Source organism: Microtus pennsylvanicus, chromosome 7 (genome assembly GCF_037038515.1).
Source record: "Microtus pennsylvanicus isolate mMicPen1 chromosome 7, mMicPen1.hap1, whole genome shotgun sequence".
NCBI lineage: Eukaryota > Metazoa > Chordata > Mammalia > Rodentia > Cricetidae > Microtus > Microtus pennsylvanicus.
Window position 1 is genome coordinate 110,492,543 of NC_134585.1, and position 23,506 is coordinate 110,516,048.

General features: G+C 36.7%; 1 protein-coding gene across 2 annotated transcripts in view; it reads left to right on the forward strand.

The window, feature by feature from the left end:
* Positions 1-23,506, forward strand: part of Magi3 (membrane associated guanylate kinase, WW and PDZ domain containing 3) — a 205,077-nt gene that overhangs the window by 77,359 nt on the left and 104,212 nt on the right. For both annotated transcript variants that reach the window (XM_075981725.1, XM_075981724.1), the window contains exon 2: positions 20,734-20,850. In XM_075981725.1, the coding sequence (XP_075837840.1) occupies positions 20,734-20,850 (117 nt within the window). The remainder of the gene's footprint in view (positions 1-20,733; positions 20,851-23,506) is intronic.

A 23,506-nucleotide genomic window follows, 5' to 3' on the forward strand; every position in this document is an offset into this window, starting at 1 on the left:
ACTGTGTAATAGTTTTGTTAAAAGAGCAAAAATTTCCATATCAATGTGCCTAAATCCCTTTGGTCAAAAAGTTGCTATCCAGGTTGTTTGGCAAGTCTGGCTGATTTTTTTTTTTAACCCCCACAGGCTTCAAAGTCCATTGATGAGTAAATATACCTTGAAGCTATGACAACTCACCTCATTTAACTGAGCTTGAGAGGGTTTTTATAGTTCCTAGTCATCCACACTTATTTCTGATAACTCGTGGAGGTGTGAGAAAAATAAAATTAGCTCTACAACTAGTTAGGAAGTCAGAAGTAGGAGCAGCATGAGTAATGATACACCCTTACGCCTTCATCATGGGTAAACTTGTAGTGCCTTCTGCCTTTTCTTTAAATTGACCTGTGTCCTATTTTACTGTATGTAGAGAGCACATTCTCAAGGGGAGAATGGAGTCAGAACTAGATCCAGAGCAAAGGAATAACTAAGCTGTGTTGATCTGTGCTTATCCTGCAGCGCTCCTTCCAGCTGAGAAATGATCGATCTTTCTGTCTTTCTTTCTTTCTTTTTTTTTTTTTTTGAGAAAACAGCCCTTAGGATTTTTTGTTGGATGTTGTCACTGCTATTTCAAAACAGGAAAACAATTATGCATAAGTTATGTGGAGAAAATAGTTTTCTTGAATTTTTTTCTCTTAAGAATGAGTAGGAGGAAATGATAGGAAGTGAGTAAATAATGGTATTATTTAGATATTATTCCATCTTCACGTAGGCAGCCCTAAGATTAAGCAAGGGTGTCTGTGTGAGGAAGGTTTTTTTTTATTTATTATATTGTTTGCATATTCACCAAAGTTATCTGACAAAAGGGTTTTTAATCCCAAATTACTATTTTGAGGTCTGGTTTTTTTCCTAGACCCCAAACGTCAAAATCACATACAAATTTAAAACTATATAAGAATACCCACTAGAACTTTAAAATGAGTAACCCCATAGTTATTTTTATCTTCTTATAACTTCATTTTACTGAGATTAGGGTTAAGTTTTCATTTCTCATTACCAGTGAATACTATTCAGTTATCTTTTTATATGAATTGTATAATTTTACTCTTGCTGTTTCCATGGCATCAGAATGAAGATTCTATCATAAAATTAATTTTTAGAAATTGTCTATCACGGTTTCTATGTTACTATGACGTATTAGAACTACAGTCGGTCTCTTGGTCTCTTGACCCTGGCCTCTTCTCTTGGTCAGCAGCTTCTCTCTTGGTCTCCCTTCTTCTCTCTTCTCTCATGGTTGGGTTTAGTCTGCAAGTGTATCCAGATGGGGCTCTTCCCTCTACCTGCTTTCTCCCTGTGTCTACAATAAAAATCTCCATACTTAAAAACAAACAAGCAAATTATAGTTTCTTATTCTTCAATATGTGATAAATGCAAATATTTATTTATTTAAGTTTATATATTTATATATTTAAAAATCTGGGCTTGGGGGTTAGCTCCATGGGTAAAGGGCTTGCTGCCAAAGCAGTGGGGCCTGAGTTGGGATCTCCAGCACTCACATCGAAAGACTAGAGTAGTGGCATGTCTATAACTCCAGCCCTGGGAGGGTGGAGACAGGTAGCATACCAGAGTTTGCTGTTCATCCAGTCTAGCTGAATTGGTGAGTTCAGGTTCAGTGAGAGACTCTATCTTGAAACAGAATGTGACGAGCAATAGGACCGGACACCTGACTTTGATCTCTGGCCTCCACAAGTTCGTAGACACACATACCACACAGATCTGTAAACCATAATCTCTTGCAAACTGTTAGATCTTTGTGTTTGATGAGGTGCTTCTGTTAAATCTACATACCTACTTTTTACTTATTTACTTAGCTACCTTCTGTTATACTTAAGAACAATGGTTTCCTAAGAGAGAAATTCTTGTAAATTTAAACTTGGACACGGCCAACTTGTTTCCTTTTACATTTGAGATATTACCTTCATGATATTTTAAATGGATTTGCTTGGGTAAATGTAACACATATGGTTGGTATGTGTTTGGTCTATTGTTTGGTCTTTTCAGTATTCTTAAGTCTATTCCTTCTGCTAATAAGTTCACATTTCATCATAACTAAAAATGAGCTTTTGAGTTGACTCCCTGAAGTTTTTCCAAACCTGCACTGTTTCTCTTATACACTGTTGCCAAATAGTCATTTTAAAAATTGTGCTGTAAAATCTATGCTTATTGGATTTGTTTGTATGGTGTGCTTTTTGCTTGAATAGAAGATAGTGGTTATTTTACTAATTTGTTGATTACTTCGATGTTTGACATTTGAAGCAATTTAATGACTTTCCATGCTTAGAACAAATAAAAATTACCAGCTTTTACTCCGAGAACAACTGATTTGTTGTTTCTCTTTTAGTCAGCAGCCAAGTATATATGTTTTTACATTTCACGTTTCTATGTAAGTATGAAATATGAATAAATTCCAGCATTCACTATATGTCATCTATATCCCTTTAATTTTTATGTCCCTACGTGATTTTCTAGAAGATTTTGATAAATGAATTGGCAGATGTCTCCTTTGTCTTCGCAAGATAATTACAGGTTGATTACATTTCTTTTTCTTTCACCATCTGCATAAAAAGTTGCCAATCTTTTATGAGCATTTGTCATATCATTTCAAAAAAATTGTATTCTTGGGATGTATATTTCTAACACCCAAAGAAAAGTAGCAATGGAGTGAGTGTGGTTGTCACATACCTGCAATCACAGCATTTGGGAGGCTCAAATCAGAGGGTTATGAGTTCAAAGCTTTGTCTAGGCAGCATACCAGTTAAGGTAAATCTAGGCTACATTAAAGAAACTTTGTCTAAGAAAATAATTAAATAAAGCCAAACTAAGTTAGTTTTATTATTTGTTCTCCAAATGTTTTAGATCAACTTTAGTCCTCTAAAACGTAGGATTAATGCTGATAATTGGGTATAGGTAAATATCCAATGTAGATATAGATTGGCGATAAAGTAAGAATAAGAAAGCTAAGCATATAGAATGAATGTATATGAAGCATTTGTGCAGCCCTGCATTAACATTCTAGGCAACACCGAACAAGTTCTTTACCTGTTCCGGCTTCTTTGTACTATTCAAGGAGGAGATCACATAATTTGGATGAGTTCTCTTTTTAGGTAGTTATAAGTGGCTAGATAGTAGCTTTATAAAATTTACCTTTTAAGATTGATTTATTTTATGAGTATTTTCTTGGATGTATTATGTGTACCATGTGCATGCAGTACCTGAGGCGTCCAGAAGAAGGTGACACACAGATCCTCTGTAGTTGTAGTTACTGATGGTTCAGAGCCACCATGGGGGGTGAGAACTCTACCCAAATCCTCTGTAAGAGCCACCAGTGCTCTTAATCTTGGAGCCATCTGTCGAGCTCATAAAATATAATTTATAAGGAAGCATAGAGCCAGGTAGTGGTGGCACATACCTTTACTCAGCACTCAGGATGCAGAGACAGACAGATCTCAGACTGGTCTACAAAGTAATTTCTAGGATAGGCTTCAAAACTACAGAGAAACCCTGTCTTGAAAAACCAAGGGAAAAAAAAAGGAGAAGAAAAATCACACCAAGGCTGACAGTGGGTGAATATTTAAATAGTTTAGACTTGAATTGAGGGAAAGTTACCTTTCAGGACATTATTCTCAGATGAGCAGCAAATTAGAATTAAAAGCAGTATGAATTTAGTGCTGTTTTAACTACTTTCTTACGTCTACAACTAATCAAATATTAATGTGTTGTGGAAGTGGGAAATTATGCCTTTTAGCACAATTAATAAAAACCCAGAGACAGAAGTTGTGGGATGCAACGTGAAGGTCAGAAAAGCAAAACAGCCAGCCAGTGGCTCTTACTTCTACCTTAGTCCAAAATGACGATCCTGACTCCAGGAATCTCAGAAAGAGACTGTGTGTGTGAGAGCTGTCTCCTCCTGTTTTATATTCCTCTCTAGTGTTGGGGTTAAAGTCATACACTTCTACCACTTGTTTCTTTGGCAAACTAGTGTGGCTATTGGGATTAAAGGTGTGTGTCACCACTGCCTAGTCTGTAAGGCTGATCAGTGAATCTGTTTTACTCTCTGAACTTCAGGCAAGATTAATTTATTAAATACAAATTAACTATCACTACAATGACTTAAAGTTATTAACATCATTGTCAGGAGCAATCATGTCTCATGTCAACAGAACCCTAAGTTATTTAAATGCCATGTTCTACAGATCCTTGAAGTGGTTGAAGATTACTTATCCAGGCAGAATACAATCTCTGTGTATCTAAAGAACCTAATTAATCTGACTATACGTATAACAAATATGAACAACTATTGACCTATAATATTTAATACCTCTCTAGCTTAAGGACTAAGACTTTATGTCAGAATATTAACTAATCTGTAAACAAATGTGCTGCAGTGACCTCAAAATTTAAACAATGTATACGTATCTTGATCAGAGGTAAGAATAATATATAGTGCAATACAAAAATATATTTTAAAAGTTGTATCAATATACAAAATGTCCTAAACAGAGGTAGAAACATGCATGTATACAATCTGACAGAATAACTTTGCATAGGTGTACAAATATTGTAAACAGAAATAACAAATATAATTTGAACTTGTATCAGTATACAAAACTATACCAATGTAAATTATCCATAAATAACAGCTCACAAGTATTCACTTTATTACCTACTATTATTATCCCCCCTTTTTTTGAACCTACATAGTTTCCACCCCAACCCTCTACCTTATACAAATAATAATCAACAACCCCTAAATGGTGTTCTGAGGACAAACTTTTTTGGGAGAGGGGACGTTGTCCTTTAGAATTGCTTCCCACTGTCATGGGGGCGATATTCTCTTTATGGGATTCTGCAAAAGTAAAGTGATGTTCTAGTATAGTTGCAAATGATTTTAAAGTTCTTATTTGGAGTTCTGGCCAGAATGTCATGAGAAGGTATACCATTTCAGCAGCTGGTACCCAAAAAAACCGGTCTTATAGTAGTGCTATCAGTATCATGATGTCATCTCAACCAGGTAGAGTTGTTGCTGTGGGGCTCCAGTAGCACCCTCCAAAGCAACTGCGGTCAATTTTCTAGGACTGTTGAGATTAACTGAATCCAATCTTGTGGCATTGCTTTGTTGCTTGAAGCCCACATTTTGATATTTCCCTAACGAAGGATTAATATATTCCATAAGATACAATTGCTTGTTTAATTTTCTTTAGATCAGTCATACGTGTGGGCTCCTATGTATATTCTTTGACTTCCTTAGGGTATTTAGTGCTAGATACTCTTTCTGGTGATATCACTGGAAAAGCAGGTATAACTCTGGGTAAACTATCCCAGGGTTTGGTATGTACTGATGAGGCTAAATTTTGTCTTTGTACCTTTTGTCCCTGGTCATCAAATTCAATAAATTCCTTATTCTTTTCAAATCTTTTTACCACTGCATTTTGTAAAGTCTAGATCTCCTGTCTAGTGTTCTATTCTAATTCCCTCATTGAGGATTTCAAGGGACAGGAATGAGAAGTCCAAGCTCAGCTGTGCCCTGTGGGAATCACAGAGAGAGAGCACCTGGGCCGTGTACATGTTTTACTCCATGTCCTAGAAAGCCACGTTTTAACTTGGACCCACCTCTTAAAGATAATTGGCAAACAAGGTTTCCCCAACAGCCAAGCATAGCAGTTCATATTTGTAATCCTAGGATTTGAGAGACTGAACAGGAGGATCACCATGAGTTCAAGACCAGCTGGGGCTACAAAGTGAGATCCTGTTTTAAGTATAAAAAAAACCTCAGCAATACCAAACTCCACAATCTCCAAACATCACCAGATATTTCTTGGAGAATATAGTTGATTTCAAGTGAGTGAATATTTAGTTAATTCACAGAGATGAAAAATATGTATTTTGTATGTAGCTGTTGTGTAGATCCCCAGTAAAGGAATAACATTAGTGAAAATGGCCAAGGACACATAGTTGAGTAAAAACTTATTATTTTCTTATTTTTATAGTTTGTTTCTGCCTTAAAATTTTGTGTCCTTTTGTGTTTTTTTTTCTTTTTAAATTGTTATTTAGTAGCTGCCTAAAATTACTTCATCCATGTATATGACTTTCCTGACCAATTAAACATTGGCACTACCAATGCAGAGCCTTTAGGATGGTGTTAGTAAGCATGAGGCTTTTATGTCAGTAGAATGGGCATCTTTCTGTAGTATGTCAAACATAGTAGGTGAAATAATTCAGTTGCAAAATCTTATCTTCCCTGAATTTTTTGTTTTGTTCCTCCTAGTTTCTGCTAGGTTGCTGTGTAGCAGTCATTCTAGATTACCTCTACCATACTATGTGGACTTTTGTCCCCCTATCTTCCTCTTATTGTGTCTTCCATTTTGCTTCAAGTGCTGGATCAAAAACAGAAAATTGATCCTAATGTGTTTTCTTATTGTACCGTATAGTAACCATTGCTTGTAGGAAAACTTTTTTCTACTGTCAAAATTTTCACCATCTGTAAAACTAACCATGTCTATCTCTTTGCTCCTAAATTTATCTGGTGGGTCTTCTGTAATAACACCCATAGTATACCACTTACTTTTTTGACCAATCTTGCCCTCTGTACTACCACGAGCTCCTGGAGTGCAAAGACCTTATCTTTGTGTCTCTAGCTATGATCTATTTATGTTGATGAAATGAATGAGTGAAATATGTTGTGGTTATAATTTTTATTCATTGTGCTTAACTTTTATTCTCTGTTCTTAAATATTCTTAAAGTATGGTTTTCTAAATCTAGTAAAGGTAGCCAGATGTTTTGCATTTTTACAAGCAATTGCCTTCCTAACAGCATACTCATTACTAGTCTGGAAAGACTGTGTAATTAAAATTATATCAGAAAGAAACTGCTGTTACATGTCCGGACAGGGACAATCATTTAAATGCAAAACATGTTGACAGTCTGATTGGATAGAAAAGCATTTTAATCAAAGTTAGAAAAACAGTTCTGTTTTTATTCTCATTTTATTATTGCCCCCATTAACATTGTAATTTAAAGTTGAGGCAACATACCATTTTTTTTCCAAGCTCACAGATTTATTGCTGTGAAGTTGGGTCAAATACATTTTCCTGTGATAGGTAAAATAGGTATTGTATGCTGTATTTCTAAAGGGATGTCAGCTTTAACTAGTTTAACTTAAAAACTAATTAAGCTAAATGTTATTTAATGTTTTAGATAAAAGATGCTTATTGTGAGGCAATGAATATCTAAAATCTTATTTATAAACAGGAATGTACAAATCAGGAAGCAGCTAAGTAACTTTGAGATACATACTATCTCCAAGTTTTATCTCTTTAGAGTAATGTGTAAGAGTTGTTTCCCCCGTTACTGTGAGATGTCTTTTCCCAGGGTGGGGAGATGGCAACAGTGCTTCTGAAATTACCTCATCCTGTGCGTGCAAACAGAAACAACAAACCTCAGGAATTTTGGTTTTACAATGTAATCTTTGAGTTCCTGTTCTAAAGGTGCGTCTTTTCTATGAATAGGCGTGTGTGTGTGCGCGCGCACAAATGTAATTCATTAAGATAATTCTATTCATTTTGAGGCCTAGACCTGGTTCATAGCTTAAGGTTAGCATGAATCCTTTTGCTTCTTTGTTCTGTGAAGGAAGTTTACAATAACCAATTCATTGGGTTGTAATTATATCAAAACAGTCCAAAGTAAAAACAAGTAAACAAGCAGAACCTCCCAAAAACCTTAATGATGCCTCCCAAAAACCTTAATGATGCCTATTAAATTTCTTTTTTATATGATTTTTTTATAAAAGAAAGATAATTTTAAAATAATTTTAATTAACCTAGGATCACGAGTCTATCTTTATATGTAGTATACTGTTTTCGGAGGTCAAGACCACTTTCAAGTTTAATGTTTTGTTGCAACAACTCCCAGATGGCTTATCTTAGTCCCTCTCAGAGCCTGATTTACTATTGTGAAGACACCAGGCAACACTCACTCTGGAGGCACACAGGATGGAACTGTGGCAGCAAGTGTGAAATCCTTACCAGGAAAGTTCATCAGAGACTAAGTGGCTGGGTTTTTATGGAGACTTGTTACATACATATCCTCGACCTCACAAAATTTCAGCCTCCCAGAGGTATAACAAACAGACCACATAGTTTGCACAGTTCAGATGTAGTGAGAATTTTCAAAATCAGGGAATGTTGTTAGGAATATTTCTTAACGCCAGCTCCCTGCCGACGCAAAAATTCCCAATCAAGCCAAATCAAAACAAGCCGAATTAAGAAATATCCAGGTTTAATGGGAGATGTGCGCTCTCGGGTTGCCCTGAGGGGGAACCGGAAAGCTGCAGAAACGCCACACCCGCCATCCCCCAGGAAGAAAGGGAGACCCAGTGTTCCTCTTCCTCCTCTTTTGGGAGATCACTTAAGTACCCTGGGGAGTGGTCCTGACCCCATCCCCAGGGAGGGGTCAGGACCTGGCCTGCTGGGGTTTGGAGTCCAGACCAGGCCTGGGGGCTGGGATAGATGCTAGGCACTGGGGCCTATGCTCCCAATTTGACAATGGTGAAAACTGTCCATAATCCAAGTTCCCAGAGGCAAGCCAACATCCACCTTGCAAGTAGATTTTTCAGAGCATAGCCATCCAGGTCTTTTGTGTTAAGGTTGTCAGTGCATATGTAGTATAACTTGAATGCTTACAGATAAAGTTTTTCTATAATAATGATGATAACTTTGGAACATATCTATACATCTGTGCCTATTTTATGATGATATATTATAAAACAAATATAACTATAATCAGCTCAGGTTTTTAACATTTAGCATATTAACCTTTAGAACTGTTAATTTTTTTCTAATAGAAATTTAAAAAAGGGCCAAAACAATCCTGACAGCCTGAATTCTACTCCCAGAACCCACGTAAAGAGAAAAGGAAAGAACCAACTCCACAACATTGTCTTGCGACCTCCACATGTGTCTCTCATCTTATACACATAAGAATAATAATTTAAAATAAATGTATTGAGTTCATTTTCTTGAATTTTTGTGGAAGTTCCCTAACCATTTACATAAATACAGCAAACAGTCGAGTGCTTTCTGTATACTTACTTTTGTTTCATATACTAAGTATATAGAAAAGAAGCAAGCATGGTTCTTCCCATGAAGTCCCTATTCTTGCAAAGATGTTAAAAATGCAAATAAGTTAATAAAGGACATATTTTATAAGCAGTTTTAAAGTATTTTCTAATGTAATGGCATATATTTCTGTGTATATTGGGACAGATTTCTTTTTTCTGTTTTTTTTAAAGATTTATTTATTATGTATATAGCGTTCTGTGTGCTTACAGGCCAGAAGAGGGCACCAGATCTCATTTTGGATTGTTGTGAGCCACCATGTGGTTGCTGGGAATTGAACTCAGGACCTTTGGAAAAGCAACCAGTGCCTTTAACCTCAGAGCCATTTCTCCAGACCCTCTTTTTCCTGTTTTTTTTCCCCCCCAGATTTCTGTAGTTCTGTGGTAGAGAAGGAAAGGTGTACATAATTATTTCTAGCATATGGTAAACACTGTACTGGAACCTATTTTTGCTCCTACCTACACCCAGGAACATACTAGAAATTGACTTAAAAAATTGCCTTTTAATTAAATCTGAGTGCCAAATATAAGTTGTGCTCTTATTTTGATTTTTTTATACAAATTTTATCATGAAAAGAAAACATATTATTATTTCATCTGTGGATTGTCTTTTTTATTTAACCATTATTTCTGAAATTACTGCGGTTAATCAATTTTGCCTTCTTTCATATGTTCATTTCTCATTTTTATGTTTGATCTGTAGTAATGTATAATGAATATCATTTCCCTTTGAATTTCAAAATTAATCTCTGGAGAATAATTTAATACAGTGATGCTGTTTTGTATTGATACAGGGCCATTCTGAAGCCCAAGATAGCCAGGAATACTATAGAGCTGAGGTAATTTCCTTGTTGAGGTCAGCGAGGGAAGACTCCTCCTCCCTCTCCCTGCTGAATTACATGTATATGCCCCAACTTGAACAGTTGTTTGTAGTGCTGGGGCTTGGACCAAGGACTTCTCTTTATAGCTTTAGGTTATTTATTGGAGATCACTAATTCTGTCCTTGCCATATTGCATGTGTATGATGTGTGAGTGCAGATGCTGGTGTGCCATGCTGTGCACGCAAAGGTCAGAGGACAACTTTGTGGGGTTGACTTTCTCCTTCCTCCTTCACACGGGTTCTGGAGGTCGAACTAAAGATGTCAGACTTTCACGGCAGGCACTTTACCTCAGCCATTATATGTAGCTTTATTTTCTTTAAAATAGAAAAAACCGCATGCTGTATGGTTGTAGATTCTTTGCTTCTGTTTTCTGTTTTAATCCTCTACCTCACTCTTTTATGATTTCCATCCTTAGTAACTTTTTATTAATTTCTTGTTTAATCTTCAATGTTTCTGTATATTATTATTATCTAATTTTAGGTAACTAAGGATACTGTTAAAATAAATGAATAAGTAAATAAATAAACTGAGCATCAGTGCCCCTTGATCTGCCAGTTTGTACTTAGGCACTCACATAAACCTGTTGTTCAAGTTTCTTCTAGAAAAATCGGCATCTTTTGTTAGCTCTCTTGGCTCTTTTCAAACTTTTATTCATTTTTCAATGTAAGATCCATTTTCTTACATTTTTTGTATTGTTAATGACCTTCTCCAGTTTTCTCTCCTGTTCTTAAATAGCAATTTTAATGCCTTTTGTTTTATTGTTCGTTACTGAAAGGTGATTCTAGCTGACTGCAAATATTTTGCTTGATTCACTCATTTAAAACCTCATACTAGAAAAAATAACATAAAAAGAGAAATAAACTATAACTACCTTCTTTATTTTCATTTGAATCTTTTTATTTGCAGGAATTTGTGGCACCACAAGGGCTTAAACATGGACTCTACTCAAAGAGCGTTGGGATGATTTAAAACATTACAGCATTAACTTCTGAAATGAATTCTTAACTGAGTCAAAAAGCCAGACTGGAAGTTCTTCAAATGAACTCCTTTATAATTCAGTGTTTACTAAGAATTGGCAAATTAATAAAATATGATAATGTAAAGCTTACCTATAATATTAAAACTCAATAATTAGTGACTATTGAGACTGTTTTTAGTCTCTCTTAAAGGGAAGCAAAGAGTGGACTTGGTTTTAGTTTTGAATTTAAAATTTAGCAAGAATAGGTAATGTTTACTGGGTAAGGTCCAAATGAGTCATAGTACATATAGACACTTTTGATGTAAACCCACTATAAGTTTGAATTATAAGTGGATAATTCATTTAATCCTTTTGCTATCATAACATCATAATTTAATATTACTGAATATCAAATTTCTCCCCTTGTAGTCATGTGGCTGACTGAGAATCCCAGCTCACTGCTCTGCTTCTGCCCAGCGTCAAGAGTGTACTGCCTATCTCTAGCCTGAGAAAGAAACAAAATTCAAAGTGTGGTTTCTAATATTACTTTTGTACTGTAGAAAAAAATTAGTTTGAGTCATTGTAATCCAGATCAGTTTATGTTTATTTTTATAACATTTAGAAAAAGTAATTCTAAGGTGTGAACTATGAATGTGCTCCATAATAACAGCAACAAGATGATACAACCATATAATGTATGGGTATTTTGAGGAGCTAGGAAAAAGAATCAGTTGACACTCATATTTACTTGAACTCAGTAAAGACCTTTTCAGTCAAGTTGTGGTCAGTTCATGTCACTATATAAAGCAGTAACTTTTGACTTCCAGCACAGCACTTAGTACACATACACATACGTATATATTTACACACACACACACACACACACACACACACACACACACACACACACATATCTGTCTCATCCTTGTATCCTTTGGGTTTTATTTAAGGGAGAAATTGACTTATGTGATATGTCTGTATTATTTTTTTATATTTTCATTGGTGTTTTGACTAGTATTTTTTCTTCTATGTTTTCTTGTCCATAACTGACTAACCCTTATGATGTGGACTTAGAGTGACAGGAAAGAAAGGGAGATGAAATGTTCAGAGTATTCAATGGCCCTGATCCAGGCATAGGAACAGATGAAACGGAGCGGCTGTGCAGCGTTGGGCACTCCAGTTTTGACCTCTGATGTTGCTGTCATTTGTGTCATAAATGGAGAATGTGACCCTGTGGGCGCAAGACTTCTCTGGACTGGCAGTGTTTGGTGTTGTGTAGAAGATGGCAACGTTGCTTCAGCTTGTGCTGTGTGGTTTGGTTTTTCGGTTTCTTTTCTCTCAAACTATAAATTGGAGCAGTACTAAAAACCAACGTGTCTAAAACTGAAACAATACCTCAAGAGATTCCAGAGTATTTAATACTTTTCACACATGGGACTTGACAAAAATTTAATTATTTTAAAACTTTATTATTTTCCTACTTGCCTGTAATGAGAGTGGCCTACTTAGTTATAGATATTCCAGTATTCTAAATTTATAATTTTAGATACACTCTTACAGATCGAAGTTAGGAACACAAATGAGGTGACCTTTGAGCAAAAATAAGGAATGTGGAGGTAGCTAGTAAAGGTATGTCTGTAGTTGTTATGTGAAAGACTTTTTAGTGTTAGACTTGAGTTTGTTAGATGTTCTTTTAAGAAATTGTGACAAGTTTAATGCTCAGCCTATCGGATCCTGGAACTCTTGTCTCTGCTTGAGTGAACTCTTCCTCCTATTTCTAGAGTGGGCTAGTTGAGGTTTCTCTCACTTCCTGTAATCTACTGTTCTTTCCGACTTCAAGTATGTAGTTGGAGGCTGATTGTTCATTTCCCGCTGCTGGGAACCAAAATAATCACACAGAAACTATATTATTTGAGATACTGTTTGACCAATAGCTTAAGTGTCTTTCTAGTTAGTTCTTCTATCTTAAACTAACCTATTTCTATTACTCTGTGTATCTCCACGTGACTGTGGCTTACCGGGCAAAGTTCTGGCATCTGTCTCCTTCCGGAAGCTACCTGGATTCTCCCTGAATCTGCCTTCTTTCTCCCATATCTGCTTGGAATTCCTGCCTTGGTTTATTCTGCTAAGCCAGCTTTCTCATTAACCAATAATAACAACACATGTACAGAAGGACTTCCCACACCATTTCCCCTTTTCTGTCTAAATGAAAAGGAAGATTTTAACTTTAACATATTAAAATTACATATATAAACATATATCAAGCAAGAATTACAGTTACAATATTTATATCTACTTTTGTCTTTTATTATAACTAAGGAAAACTATAACTATTCTTCAACTCCATCAAAGACTTCAGAAGGATATATTACCTAAGTAAATAGGAAGTGCATTGTAAGCAACTTCCAAAACTCTAGAATTGACAAAGATGTATCGCTGCTTGGACAGTCACCCAAAGTTCTTGTGTAACATTAGGGCATCCATCTTCAGCATACAGGCCCATAGTATCCAGCAGACTTTTCCATGAAGCAGGACATTTTAAAGACAGTTCCACCTATGTTGGCAATTTGTCAGTCACTTTCTTCTGTGTCCTGCAAAATATCTGGCAGAATCTTTTATGAATCAGGAACCTCGAAAGACTATCTCACCTTTAGGCAAGTTCAGCATTTATTTTTCTGTGGGTCCTGCATGTCCAGTTCATATAACATTTTAGAACTTCTCTGGCCCTCAGCTCCAGAGACTTTCATGGTCTTCTCCCAAACCAGTTCCAAAAGCTTGTGAACAAAATAGATGGATTGTAGCAATGATCCAAGTTTTGATACTAATTCTCTATAATTAGTTACCTTTGTATCATTGTGGCTAAAATGTTTAACAAAATCAGGAAGGAAAGATTTGTTTTGATTTGTGGTTTCAGGAAAGGCATATCAAAGATCATCCCAGTGAATGGGGTAGAGGCACCTTGGATTGTGATAACCTAGGAGACAGCAACTACAGCTATGACCTTCATAGACTCTTCCCCTAGAGGCTTGCTTCTACCAGCCAGATCCTTTTGTCGAGGTTCCATAGTCTCCTAAGATAGTGCTATCAGGGAACAAGCACAAAGCATGAGCCTTGGAGGGACATTAAAAACTATAAAAATATATGTAACTTTTATATCACAATATATTTTACCATGAAATGTCTCTACATGGTAATTATCTAGAAAACGATATGTTTTACAGTTTTACAAACGAGTAGACTACGCTTTGCTTTATGTTCTTGGTCCTCATTGTCTTGATCTGAGGAGCCAGTTAAGCTCATTGTAAACACGTATATCTTTTTTTTTATTGAAAAAAAAATTTCCCCCTCCTCCCAGTCTCCCCATTTCCCTCCCCCTCCTCCCACTCCTCTCCCCCTCCCCACTCCTCTCCCCCTCCCTCTCCAGTCTGAAGAGCAGTCAGGGTTCCCTGCCCTGTGGAAAGTCCAAAGTCCTCCCCCCTCCATCCACGTCTAGGAAGGTGAACATCCAAACTGGCTAGGCTCCCACAAAGCCAGAACATGAAGTAGGATCAAAACCCAGTGCCATTGTCTTTGGCTTCTCAGCAGCCCTCATTGTCTGCCACGTTCAGAGAGTCCGGTTTTATCCCATGCTTTTTCAGTTACAGTCCAGCTGGGCTTGGTGAGCTCCCAATAGATCAGCCCCACTCTCTCCATGATGAAAAAAAGATATACGCTATCCTATAGTATATATCTTTTTTTTACAACTTTCCTGAGGCCTTCCCTAATTGTACTAGAACACACAATATAGGAGATTAAATAAGTTACACTGATATTATGAAGCTAGGCCTAATGGAAAATAATCAATTATTGTTAGTAGTGTTGACTTAGCTATATTGAATAGTTTATTGGGGGAAGTTTTAGCACTCAGTGGCAAGAGGATCCAAGTTGCCTTTTGGACATTGCTACAAGAAAGAACTGAGAAATGATCATGCCCATCCCTTGCTTGTAAGGAAAACAAGATTATATTTTAAAGGTTTCTAGCATCTATACGTACAATTTCAAGGGTAGAGATTTATAAAAGAAAAAATGTATGAAGTTTTAAAAGATGTATACAGAATGCTGTCAGCACCAGCGCTTTCTGAAAAGATGCATGTGATCAACAGATGAAAAAGAACTAATAATTATCACACAGTCGTAACAGACTTTAAAAATAAACATATGCTCTGCCTATGATGATGCACAGCTATAATCTTAGTATTAGGGGGGCAGTAAGGGAAGCTCGGGAGTTAAAATACAGCCTTGATTATATAATGAGATCCTGTCTCCAACTAATAATATAAGATAAACGTTTTTCTTTTAAAGACCAGAGCTCAAAAGGAGCAGACACTCTTCAAGAAGAACATAAATGAAGAAATGACCCATTTTTGGAGTTGGGGATTATTAAACCCAGAGCCTGGATCCTACTGTCAAGTTCTTTTCCACTGAACTACCTTATACCATTCTTCTTTTGCTTCTACTATAATGTTGAAGGAAGTTGGGCATGATGGCACACGCCTAGCACTGGAGAGGCATAGGAAGACAGATCTCTGTGAGTTTGAGGCCAGGTTAGTATACATAGTGAGTTTCAGGACAGCCAGGGCTATGTAGAGAGACCATGTATCAAAACAAAAACACAAAAACCAAAAGACAATAAGTAAATAAATTTTAAAAATCTTGAAAAACCAAGTTACTTTTTCAACAGTGTAAGCTAAAATAATACGTAAGAGGAGAGCTGGGTATTATGTTATACACCTGGTTTGGGGGTAGGGGTGAATAAGAACATAATATAATTTAAAGGCTGCTCACAGCCACCCATAACTCAAGTTTGAAGGAATCTAAGTTCAGGGCACCTAATGGTTCATGTAGACTCACATAGGTGCATATATACAGGTGCACATACATAAATCTGTTTAAAAAGTATGATCTACTTTAAATAAATTCATATTTTCAAAACTTTAAAGAGAAATGGGGAAGTAGCTTAGTTGGTAGGGTGCTTGTCTGGGATCCATTACATCCTCAGCACTAAATAAACCCAGTATAGTGGTACACCTGTGATCTTAGCACTTAGAGGCAAGAGGATCAGAAGTTCAGAAATCACCCTCTACTTCATATTAAGTTGAGGCCAGCTGAACTATTAAAAAGACTTAAATGGATTGATTTCTGAAGTTAAAGAGCCTCAGACATGACCTAAGAATTATTGTAATTTGTTTCCCACTCCCAAATCATAGAGAAGTAGTATTCATGTAAGAAGTTGAAGAGGGAGAAATGTTTCATAGACTGTGAAAACACAAGCCTATTGCCCTATTGTAGTCTAAACTGCAACAAAACCTAAATAAAACTTTAAAAAACAAATTCTAAGTATTTAGAAAAGAACAGCTTATCACTATGAATCTATATATATATTTCTAAGAAACAAGAAATGCCAAAATGACTTCCATTTTGCATTTTCCCACAGTTTTATAATTGCTTCTAGACTGAAAAATAGTAAAGACATGTTGTATTTTGACTTTAGCAAGAAGTTGACAAAGTCTTCTTACTATCCTTGTTAAAAAGATGAAGTGTAGGTAGATTGATTTCCAGTTGTTTGTGTCCTGAACCCATGCCAGCAGGTCTCAGGGTTTATCAGACAATAGCCAGTTGCTTTATCCACTGCTTTCTCAATGACAATTGGTGGTGAATACTAATTTGCATATTCAGTAAAGATGGATTTGTAATTGTGAATTCCTAAGGAGTTGTACATTGAAATTGGAGTTCCAGAATTTTTTCATACACTTGAAATTTCAGTTACCTTCATCTACCCAAACTCTATGTCTGATATGTATATTTTTTAATTTCATAAACGAGTTTCATTATTCATAAAATCAAAGAATACAAGTCAAAGACTTAACAATTTTTTTTTTAAAGATTTGTTTATGTGATACAGTGTTCTGCCTGCTTGTATGCCTGCTTGCCAGAAGAGGGCACCAGATCTCGTTATAGATGATTATGAGCCACCATGTGGTTGCTATGAATTGAATTCAGGACTCTGGAAATGCAGCCAGTGCTCTTAACCTCTGAGCCATCTCTCCAGCCCCAGTAATAATTCTTAAGGCATAATAAGAGTGTTCACATTATGAACAATTTTTTGTTTATAATTGTTCAGTAACATTTGCTCTAGCCCCAAGTAGGTGTTTTCCATGCCCTTAAAATGTTAAGGTTCTGTGAACTAACCAATTTTATTAAAGTTTCATTATATATAAATCACTGAGGGTTACAGTATTTGTCTTCTTTGAAAAAACAAAAACAAGCAAACAAAAACAATGATGGAGGTGCTGGAGAATTGATTTAACACTTAAAAGCACTTACTACTCTTACCGAGTACTCTGGTTTGTTTTCCAGAACCCACATGGTGGTTCATAACCATCCATAACTCCAGATTCAGGAGATCTGAGACCCTCTTCTTGCCTCTTCCAGCACCAGGACACATGTGGTACACATACATCCATGCAAGCAAAATACTCATAAAATAAAAACAAAAAATTTTGAGTTTCTCAAAATAGTTGCAGGTTTAATTTTCAGTTTTAGTGCTGCTAAGCTAGAATTCTGCCATTAGCCTCTAGTTGCACATTTAAAATAAGATGCCAGCTTTTAATAGAATTGTTTCCCATCATTTCCTTTGTAACTGCTCATCCCAGTAGAAGTTAATGGTGTGATTCCAATTCTGATAATTATGCACATTGCTCTTTAAATTTAGCCTTTCCTGTTATAACTGGCTTTAACATATCAAATGCCCTTAAAATAAGATTTGGGTTAACACTATTTCCCCTTAAAACATTCATCATGCTTGATAATTTATGATTTAGGACTTTATTGTGGCTTTTAGTCATCTTTTAGTCATCTCTAAGCTAAAAACCATTATTTTTGCAACTTAAAATCTAATCTAGGTTTTAGCATTTTATATTTATCTCTAAGTTGTGCCATATCCTAAAAGTTTTGAGTGTAAGAAAAGTAAATTACGTTGTGAATATGAGACATTTATCCCTATTACTCATCTGTCACGTGGTTGTATCAGGTGAGGGTTGCTGTCCACCCTGCCTCCCTTCCTGCTCCTATCAACGCCTGAGGCAGGTGGAAGAGCTGGCCCAGAGATTATAAGAGCTAGAGATGACTCTGTTCCCCTCATCAGCTGCGGCTTCTACACCTCACCTGGATAGCACCTTAGAGCTGGCCCTGTAGGTCTGGGTGTGGGAGAACCAGCCCTGAGTTGGTGAAGACCCACCCGCCCCTTGCTCATTCTCTGAATTAGCCAGGGCAATACTGGCCAGCTGACCCTAGTGGTGAAGACAGAGAAGAGCTGGTAGACTGGCCAACCCGCAACTACCCAGGCCCAGACCCAGGGTTATGTTTTGGCCCACCCCATCTGTGGTCTGCTGGAGCCTGGGGTGGGGTGATAGTTGTGGTTGGGGAATATGTCAGTCCTTCGAACCCAGGGCTGCAGGATCTCTGTGACACAGGGCAACAACCAAGGCAACAAAAGGAAGTCCAGGAAGAATCCCAGTGAGGGCCCAGCATTGCTGGTGTAGCAGAGATCAGTGGCCTTGTACCAATGGTTCTTTGCAATGAATGCCTGCCTGTAAAAATATACAGATAAAAAGGGATTTACTGCGTGACTTCCTGCTTTACTGCATCACACTGCAGCTTCCATGACGAGATTTTCCCTTTCTTCCTTTTTTATTTTAAATTTTATTTTGTTTTATTTTTTTGGGAGGGGGGAATATGGGTGGGATCAGAAGATATGATGTGAAAGACACAAAGGATAAATAAAAAGGAAATTTTAAAAAGAAAAGGGTGAGTTATAAAGTGTTGACTCGTTTTTAGTTATACCTATATTACATTTTATCAAGACTAAACCTTTTCCTGAAAATATGTTGGAGAGCCAAGTTTTGAATATTGGAACCTATGTTATTCTTTTAAATGAAAAAGAAATAGACACGTTCTCTGTTCATCCCCAAAATACCTATCCAAATATCTCAAACATTTTTGGCCATGTATTTGGAATCCACCAAAGCTTTTGTTAAATATTTACAAATAACTTGAGATACCTGTTACCAATTTTTAAAAGAATTTAATGAACTCATTATTTGGTTGATTTTTGTAAAATGAATATTGTGTAGTATTGATTATGTGTTAGGTTTTAGCATCTACTCAGCAATGAATACATGTTGGAGTATACATAAAATGTAAAACAATATGATTATATTTGAATTGGGGTGGCACCCTAAATACCTGGGATGAGCATTCTGTAAGATAGGGGTTGTTTTTCATTCATCACTGTAAATATATTTAGGGTTATCTGTTTTAATCCCAGTGTTCCCCTTTTCCCCTCTGCAGTGCCTATTGTTGTTAGGACATTGAATGGAGTTGTTTTGGTTTGTGTTTATTACTAGGCCCTATGTTATCTCTAAACTTTAGGAAAATACTGATTCCCGGTTATATTACCATCTTTCCATGTAGGTTATGTGTATTTATATGTAGTAGAAAGGAACAAAAATGATTATAGAGATACAGTGTTATAGAATAGTAGATGAAAGGGTGAGCTGATCTGTAGTAATCTTTTGTTATGAAACCTTGATATAAGTATGTTATTCTAAATACAGTGTAGTCAGGTAGTTATCTCTTATGCAGTGAGATAATATGTTTTGTCTGAGCATTGATCTGTTCTAATTATCTACAGTCTTGTCTAATAAACAATGTTTGCACTGCCTTTTTATATAAACCAGTCTTTGTTACAAATTTATAGCTTTGAGATTTCTTCACCTTCTGTTTACTGTTCCTGTTCCCCATTTCCGCATAAATAATAGAAAACATTTGACTGTCTTACTTATTCACTCTATTTCGAAATCAACAAGTAGACTGGCTGTTCTGCCTAGTGACAGGTGGAAGGTCCTGGTCTCAGGCCCAGATGTTTTTTCAAAGAGCAGGAGTGCACAGTGAATCAGCTAGGGTTAGAGATTGCCACAGCTGGAACATGTGGGACCTACTGCATCTTGAGCAGTAAGTCATGAGGATGGGGGCACTAACACTGACCTAATCTGTTTTCCGTCTCACTGTGGTGACTGTGTGAGGGGCAGGGAAGAAAGGAGACAAAAATGGATGCCGGGCTGCTGGTAGAATTCCTGGTGGGAATGACGGCGGCAGAGTAGATTCCAGTGGCACTGGTGAAAATGGAGAGCAGCGGCATATGGTTTGGAAGTGCAGCCGACAAAATCTGCTAGATAGATCTAGAAGACAAAGGTGACTTCGAGTTAGGGTTTGTTCTTCCGGCTGGTGGTGCTCTTATTTTCTAAGAGAGAAAACTGGGGAGATAGTGGAAGAGTCTTGTGTTGTCTGTTTGAAAGTTGAGATGCTTGTATCATCTGCAGTGTATGTGAGTGAGGTGCAAGTAGAGATAACATAAGAATCTGAATTTGGAACTTGTAAAATATGGTGGTAGTTAAAGCCATGAGACTGGATGAAATTATTGTGAATGCTCATCATATTCTCTGCACTATATGTTCTCCCATCACATAAAATTATGCCTGCATTATATTGCAGTCATTTATCTTAATTACAGTACCTATAGAATTCTTATCTTCTTGTAAATCAAATACTGATTTCCTTGTCCTGTTATTAACTAAATGATTTAAAGTTATTTGATCATTATTTTATATACTTAAGTGAGTATCTAATAATTACTTTTTTTTTAAAGGCAAAGTCATAAATAAAGATTTGCGGCACTACCTGAGTCTTCAGTTTCAGAAAGGATCAATTGACCACAAACTTCAGCAAGTCATCAGAGATAATCTCTACTTAAGAACCATCCCATGTAAGTACATGATGACATAAGAGAAATGAGACTGAAATGTCTCACTTAATTAAACAGCTAGAAATACTTTAGTGAAATAATTTTAATAAAAAAAAGGTTTGAGCAATGGGTAAAAGGACTTGCTGCCGAGGCTGGGTATGTTTTCTCAAACCCAGCTGGTGGAAGAAGAGAGCCAACTCCACAAGTTGTCGTCTGACCTGCACACATGGTGTGCACGCACACACACGCAAATATAAAAAGTGTATTTTGCATGAAATTGTGAGGACTAAGTTGAAGACAGAGAGTGAAACAAAAGTTGAATGAGGAGAAAATTCTGAAGACTGTATGTGGTCAGTTTCAGTAGAAAAATTGACATTTCATGTTGTGGCTTGTAACAAAGTGATGACCACAATTTTAAAATATGTATTTACCTGTTCTTTTAAAAAGAAAGTTTATATTTTTGCTGGGTGCTGGTGGTACACACCTTTAGGTGGATCTCTGTGAGTTCAAGGTCAACCTGATCTACAGAGTGAGTTCCAGTACAGCCAAGGCTACACAGAGAAACCCCGTCTCAAAAAACTAAAAGAAAAGTTTGCATTTTTATTTTTTTTTCTGCATGAGTGTTTTGCTTCCATGTATGTGTGTGTACCACATTCATGCAGTGCCCTCTAAGTCCAGAAGAAGGCATCAGATCAATCTCTTGAGGATGTCATGTGTGTGCTGGATTACACACATGGCCCTCTGGGAGGGCAGCTGATGCTCTGCTCAGTCTTTGCTACAGCTTCTATTTATCTGTTATTAACAGGATTTTATTCTTAAGAATTTTTTTAAAAAGATTTTTTTATTATGTATACAGTGTTCTGCCTGAATGTCTGCCTGCAGGCCAGAAGAGGGCACCAGATCTCATTACAGATGGTTGTGTGCCAACATATGGTTGCTGGGATTTGAATTTAGGATTGAACTCTGGAAGAGCAGCCAGTGCCCTTAACTGCTGAGTCCCCCTACAAATAAATTTTGAAAGTCAGTGCCTTGTACATTACAAACAAGTATCTTATTAAACTGTTACTGGCTATATATAAAATCTACTATCCCCAGTAGGAAAGAAGTATACATTGCCTTCCATGTGTAATTTATTTTCAGTTTTTACATAGCTATTAGTCCTAATACAGAATCTGGATATTGATATACTGGTGCTTTTTGTTTTAAATATATAATGAGAAATCATATCTGCCATATTTTGGCTTTAGTAAGTTTGAGTCCGGGGAAGAATTTAAAGAATAGTAAAAAAGTAAGGGGCATGTAAAAGCATCCTTTTTTGCAGTGGGGGGGAGTCTTAGTTGCATTTCTACTGCTGTGAAAAGACATCATTACCAGGGAAGCTTATGCAAGAAAACTTTTAACTGGACGCTTGTTTACTGTTTCAGAGAGCTAGTCTATGATAGTACACAGAGGAAGCATGGCAGCTGGCAGGCAGCATGGCACTGAGCAGTAGTGGAGAGGTTAGAGCTTATTCAGGAATGCGGGAGGGGAGAGGGAGCTTTCTGAATGGATGGGCTTTTGAAACCTCAAACTCCACCCCCTATACACACTTCCTTCCCCCAAAGTTCTACTAATTGGTGACCAAGCAACCACATGTATGAACTTTGGGTGTCATTCTCATTCAAACCGCCACAGTTTCCTTTTCAATATATTTGTAGATTGTTGTGGATACTAACTTACACTCTGGAGGCTTGTTTGCCTTTTTTCTTTTGTCTACTATTAAAGACCGCCTTCATTTATTTGCTCTTCTTACTTTACTGAAAATATGTATGTAAGCACCTGCCCTAGAATAGGTACTCAGGCAGTAGCCGCCTCCTACCCCAGTCTAAGATCACTTGGTTGTCTTCTCACTTCAATCTAGCCTACCTTTTGTGGGTGTTGTTTTAAGTCTCTTCTGTATTTGAAGTCCACACCTGGCTCTTGACTGTTTGTCCTCTTAAGTCTTCCTGACTGTAGATTTTAAGCTCAGAGTCCTTAACCTGATACACAGATTGTTTTTAAGTAACTCCTTATCTATAACTTTGTTTTTACAAATCTTCTTTGTCAGGTTTCAGAATTACCACTCTATCTGTGTTTACATGATGTGTCTTTGTCAATCTTTTTATTCTTAAAGTTTCTGAATTTGTTTTGCAAATAGTTTTGAATTTACTCAATAGCCAGTTGAAACTACTGATATGGTTATTATCTTTAGCCTCGCTGTCTTTTTATCATATGCCTTCTATAAAAGTCATTTTGCTCTCAAGTTTATTTGGTTTTTCTGTTTTGAAAGATTTGTGTGTTTATCCCAGTTATCAGCCCCCCCCCCCCCGTGGTAATCTTTTTCTTCTGCCTTTATTGTGTTGTTTTTTTTTGTCCCTATTGTTAGTAGTCTACCTGTTTTCTCAATAAAAAGATATTCAGCAAGTCAGAAGATTTATTATTCTATTTTGCATATGTTTTCTTCATTCTTACTCCAATTTTCTCCCCTAAACCTCGAGCTCACCACATTGCCAAGATGATCTTGAACTTCTCCTCCTCCTGCCTCCATCTACTGAGTGCTGGGATAAAGGTGTGTATCACTACTCCTTGTGGTGATATCTTGTTTCTACTCTAACAAATTAAACTTTCCTGAAGATCAGAGGGTGGAGCTAGCTACTAG